The sequence below is a fragment of the Nicotiana attenuata genome, unplaced genomic scaffold (genome assembly GCF_001879085.1).
Source record: "Nicotiana attenuata strain UT unplaced genomic scaffold, NIATTr2, whole genome shotgun sequence".
NCBI classification, from domain to species: domain Eukaryota; kingdom Viridiplantae; phylum Streptophyta; class Magnoliopsida; order Solanales; family Solanaceae; genus Nicotiana; species Nicotiana attenuata.
In genome coordinates, this window is record NW_017674079.1 from 93,333 (window position 1) to 99,476 (window position 6,144).

Here is a 6,144-nt window from a genome sequence, read left to right on the forward strand (position 1 = left end):
GGGGGGTAACAGAAAGTTTGGATATCCTGTGGAAGGTTGTATCAGCAAATTCTTGTATGTTCAAACATGTCAAAGAAGTAATCCACAAGACTCAAGTAGACCAAACATTCAATTTCATGAAATCAACAACTTACATAGAAACAGACTTGAATCAGAGGATAAAGCAAGAAAAACACCAATTGGATAAAACACTTTATTCTTAAGCCATAGCATATAGGATGCTAAAATATATCACACAGCTTTGGCTACATTACACAACCACCATCACATCACCTGCAGAGAATTGTAACAGTTTATACTTGACCAGCCATAGGCACAAAAGAGTTCACAATTCCCCGAATCATCGACGAAGTACAGTTATTTAAGAAACTTAAACAGATTGAAATCTCAGATAAAACTAACCTATACAGAAATATGTAAAAACAAGACGACGACTGCCTTATTTAAAAACATCTATAAGTTCTTTCTAACCAGCATGGTGAAAATCCGAGGACGTCTCTTACACCTTTTTTCATTACACCATGCAGAACCCTCCAACCTCTACAACTACGTGGTAACGGAAACACCAAACCGAGAGAACTGTAGGCGATTCAAATCCACTTGATAATGTGTAGATCTTCCCTCTTGAAAACAAGTGATATCCATGTGCACAAAGTCGTGGTACTTGATATACATTTGAGCAACATCCTTTGCTAATACCAAACCGGAACATCTTGCTTCGACATGTTATCCTGTGTAATCCCAGAAAGAGCTTCAGTGTAATCAGTGGACTGTAGATTGAATGGAGACCCGAACATGAAATGGAAATTGTCGTTAGAGCCTGCGTTGAATGGTGAAGTTAAAACCTTGGACTGATCAAACCGATCACCTTGTGGGAACACGGAATGGTTAGCAGAAATGTTGGTGTCCCCAAAGATATTTCCATCCAACACAATCCCTTGGTTGTGTAGGTAATTGTTCTGTTGAACGCTAGGTTGTTGACGAGGCTGCTCTTTTGACATCACAACGTTCCCCGCCAATGAGCTTTTATTTCCTTGTATATTACTATCGTAGAACGACATAAGCTCATTGATCATCCTCTGCCCGTCTTCAGGAACCCCGAGTCCTGACAGATCGAAGGAAGGCGGAGCTTGGTTAACCGGCAGAGAAGCCGGTTTTGGCTGGACATATTGTTGAGGGAAGACAACTGGCTTGACTTCATCAACATGAAAATTTGAAACTCCAAATTGCGGAGAGTTTCTGAAAGGGCAAGTTAATTGATGATTGTCTCTGGAGGATCTGTCCTGAAAACCATTGCGGAGCTCGCTGTGCGGACATTGAAGACACTCACAAGTATATATCTTCTGATCCATCAAGAAAGTCAGCTCATCCGCCGGTTTCCTCTTCCGAGTGAAATCTAAGTTGGCAATTATAATTTCATTCTTGATTGGAAGAGATTGTTGTTGCATAGGCAGCGTCTCCTTGAATTGATCAACATTAACATTCAACAAACCGAGATGGTTTGGTTTTTGCTCTTGAACATCAAAGTTAGGCTCATCTACAATTCCGTCAACGTCGTACTCGCTGCTGTCATTCATAGTAAAAGTTCCACTACCACCGGCTGAGGACAAAGGTGGACAACGATCAGGATAAAGTTCTCGAGCCAAAACTTCCTCCTGATTGATAATGGCAAGCCAAGTTGCACTTTCCTTGGCTGTCATCTTATCCTGCAAGCACTTTGATTGCCTTACCAGCTTGCGAATCTTAGCGATATCGGGGGACATGTGCTTTATCACCGCCGTGAGAACACCAACTTTCCACGCCTTCTTCAGATCGTGAGGCTTCTTATAAGGCGGAGGACCTTGATCCTTCGAAAGACCTAGTTGAGGCCACCAGTCCTCCTGTCCAGTGGGCCACCACGGAGGTGGAACGCCTTTTTCCAATGGAAATCGCCTCTGAGGAGGATCACAATGTTGCATCAAAGCTGATAATAAAGAACCAAGAGTGGTATCTTGAAGCTCCTGCAAAGTATGAGGGGTAGGACCAATCGGATTAGATCCCTCGTTCTTGCCTGGAATCGCATTATCAGCTTGGTACTTTGCTATGGCTGCAGGTCCATTTCGATCGAACCTCACTTTATCCTTCCACCACTCCCTGAGATTATCAGATGCCCCGGTAACCGGTTTCCCTTTCTCCGGGACAATCCCATAAACAAAACCCTGAGCTTTACACACTTCCATCATCTTCAACATGTATTTCAAGATCCCATCTTGTGCCCTCGACATCTTCTTCCTCCTCGCTTGCTCCTGAGATTGGCGTTGTTTGACAGCGTCGACACCTTCCTTACCCTCCTTAGTCATTTCTTTCAGCCTTTTCAGCTTCATCTTGTCCCTCCACATCCTCCTCTCCAGCTCATCCACATCAATCTCCTCATCACTATAATCATCATCCATCACCGGCTCCGGCTCAATCTGCAAAGCAGCTGGTTCCACTTCCTTTAGCGGAGCAGGGAAGAAATCAAGATCGCCACAGAACCCCATTTCTTCAAACATCATCATCTTCGCAACCCCGAAATTAACGGTTAAAAAAGCAACAACCTTTCAAGAAACCAAATGGGATTAAACAGCTAATCCTCAAATTGATGACTTACCCTCCTGCAAATACATAGACAAAGAAAATAAGAAAATCTAAATTCATTACATCTAGCAACAACCAAAGGCCACTTTAATTCAAAATAAAACAACCAAGACTATGAATAAGTCAAATCTAGTCAAGATAAAGGAAGTTAAACATCAATATCAAGAAGAAAAAAAAAAGGCAGCCCGGTGCACGTGGACTAAGCTCCCGCTATATGCGGGGTCCGGGAAAGGGCCGAACCACAAGGGTCTATTATACACAGCCTTACCCTGCATTTCTGCGAGAGCTCGAACCGGTGACCTCCTCATCACATGGAGGCAACTTTACCGGTTACGCCAAGGCTCTCCTTCCTCATCAATATCAAGAATCAACTACAAATTTGTAGAACTAAATCACCTCAAAAAAATAAAGTGATAGACATGTGAAGATCACAATAAACACATGGAGCTCAACTAAAAGCTAAGGGAAAAAAAAGGTGGCTCTTTTGGCAGATAGTTATACTAGTGACATCCGTGATAAAGCACTTTCATCAAAAAGAAGACTAAATTTGTACACATCAATTAAAAAAGCCAAGATCATCAATAAAAAATCTCCATTTCATTTTCCAAGATACCATTTTTAGCAAAATTTGACATATTTGTAGATCTGAAATATATGAAATTGTTGTAACCCCTCAAACAAAAATCACAAGAACAAAAAAAGAGGAAAAAAGAGGGGATTTTCTTGAAAACCTTGTAACTGAAAAGACCATAAACCTATTAATTTCATATGTTAGAAATTTAATAAATAAATAATAGAAAAAATTTAATCTTGAAGCAAAAGTTCCAATCTTTATACTGAAACACAAGACAAAACACATAAAACAGAAAATTAATTAGTAAAATCAAGATCAATTTATCAAAAAATGAAGTCAAACAAAAATCTCTGAAGACAAATTTCTAAAAAGAGAAGAAAAGCAGAAAAAAATGCAATCTTTACAGTAAAACAAAAGGCCAAACACATAAAACTGAAAATTAATCAGCAAAATCAAGATCAATTTATCAAAAATAAAGTCAAACAAAAATCTCTGAAGACAAATTTCTAAAAAGAGAAGAAAAAGCAGAAAAAAATGCAATTTTGATGCAAAAATCTTTACACTTTTAGCACATGGCCAAATATTAAAACCAAGATCAGTTTATATGAGAATGTCAAAAAATGAAGTCAAACAAAATCTCAAAAATCAAAAATGAAGAAACCCAAGTAGAAAATAACATCAAAATCCAATAAAAATCTCAACTTGATCACAAAAAGCTATCTTTAACCAAAAGCTCCAATCTTTACACCAAAACAAATGGCCAAATATTAAAAACCAAGATCATTTTATATGAGAATGTCAAAAAATGAAGTCAAATTTTTTTTCTAAAGACAAAAATGAAGAAACCAAAGTGGAAAATAACATCAAAAAACCAATAAAAATCTCAACTTGATCACACACAAAAAAGAAAAAAGAAATGGTTCTATGGAGAAGAAGAAGAAGAAAAATACCTCAAAAGAGTTTTTTTTTTCTTTTCTTTTTTTTTGGTTCCAAAAGTCTGTTCAACTCTTCTTCTCTATGAGAAATAATTGACCCTTCAGACTACAGAAGGGAAAAGAAAGAGAGAGAGAAAGAAAGAAGAAAGAGAAGGGAGAAAAAAAAGGGAGTTATAGTAGAATACTATAGTATTTTATTACATGAAAAAATGAATATTATTAGTACTAAGTATGGTATTTTATTAAATGGAAAAAAATGAATATTGTATTTGTTTTGTGGCGGTGGTGATATAATGGGATAGGTGAAAGGTGTCAACTCTTTTGGTTAAAAGCCAAGCCAATCAATCTTTTTCTTTGTTTATTTTTTTAATATTTTTGGGGCTTTCTTTGAGTTTATTATATTATAATATTATATTTTGAGGGCTTCCAGGTGTTTTCTTTCTTTAGAATGAAGCTTTTGAGGATGAGAAGGGTGGATTTATAAATAAATAAATAAATAATAATTTGGTGCACAATATATCTCGTGTTCACGTATGATATGGGGAAGAGCCGCACTTCAAGGGGCATAATATAAATAGTCTACCTAAATGCAAATATTAGTGATTATTTCTACGGTTCGAACTCGTGATTTACAGATCACACGGAGATACTTTACCGTGAATTTATAAAAGGGTATGTATATTTTATAAGGATGTTCGCAAATATTTGACATGGTTACACTTTGTATTTTGTTCAGGTTTAGTGTATTTTGAATAATATATATCAGTATTTTGGGAGAAAGACTCTGGGGATTAAGTAGAAATAATCTTTTTATAATGCCTTAATAGGTATGCGTATGTTTAGTATTTTGCTAAGTTTTAGTGTATTATTTAATAACTTGTACAAGTATTTGGAAGAAAGACTCTAGGGATTATGATAGAAGCAACATGCGCTAATCGTGGAGACAATCTTTCTTGGTGCCCGAGAGAAGCATATGTATAAATATTTTGTATAGTTATAGTTAGTATTTCGCTAAGTTTAAGTGTATAAGGGAATAATACGTACCAGTACTCGGAAGAAGACTACAAGGATCACACTAAAAACAATATGCACCGATCGTGGAGACAATCTTTTTTGAAGCACATATAAGGATATTTGTGAATACGTTAAACAATTGCGTGTGATATTTTACTGAGTTTTAATGTATCTTGAATACACCAATATTCGAAAGAAAGACTTCATATATTACACCAAAAATAATCTACACTGATCGTGGAGACAATCTCTCTTGAAGCACAAATAAAGATATGTTTAAATACGTTAGATAGTTACGTATAGTATTTTGCTAGATTTTAGCGTATCTTGAATAACACTATCAATATTTGAAACAAAGACTTCAGAGATTATACCAAAAGACAATATGAACCGATCGTGGAGACAATCTCTCGTGAAGCCAGATAAGGATATATGTAAATACGTTAAAGAGTTACGTGTAGCATTTTACTAAGTTTTCATGTGTCTTAAATAATACCACCAATAATTGGAATAAAGACTTCAAAGATTACACCAAAAGCAATATGCAGCGATCGTGGAGATAATTTCTCTTGAAGCACAAATAAGGATATGTGTAAATACGTTAAACAGTTACGTGTAATATTTTGCTAAGTGTTAATGTATTTTAAATAATACTATCAATATTTGAAATAAGGACTTCAGAAAACACCAAAAACAATATGCACCGATTGTGGAAACAATCTCTCTTGAAGCACAAATAAGTATATTTGTAAATAAGTCAAACAATTACATGTCACATTTTACTTAGTTTTAATGTATCTTGAATAACACTATCAATATTTGGAAGAAAGACTTCAAAGATTACACCAAAAATAATATAAACTGATCATGGAGACAATCTCTCTTGAAGCACATATAAGGATATGTATAAATACGTTAAGCGATTACGCGTGACATTTTGCTAGTATTAATGTAGCTTGAATAACTCTATTAATATTTGAAATAAAGACTTCAGAGATTACCCCA

General features: G+C 35.9%; 1 protein-coding gene across 2 annotated transcripts; it reads right to left on the reverse strand.

The window, feature by feature from the left end:
• Nucleotides 1-159: 159 nt before the first annotated feature.
• On the reverse strand, nt 160-4,308 carry LOC109217955 (protein ETHYLENE INSENSITIVE 3-like). Of its 2 annotated transcripts, none has more exons than XM_019382253.1 (2): nt 4,141-4,308; nt 160-2,633 (listed from the first exon to the last, which is right to left on the reverse strand). In XM_019382253.1, the coding sequence occupies exon 2, from the start codon at nt 2,535-2,537 to the stop codon at nt 693-695; it is 1,845 nt and encodes a 614-aa protein (XP_019237798.1). In that variant the 5' UTR covers nt 2,538-2,633; nt 4,141-4,308; the 3' UTR covers nt 160-692. The 2 variants fall into 2 exon arrangements, with proteins under 2 accessions (XP_019237798.1, XP_019237799.1); XM_019382254.1 differs by lacking the exon at nt 4,141-4,308 and adding an exon at nt 2,885-3,295.
• Between the last annotated feature and the right edge of the window lie 1,836 nt (nt 4,309-6,144).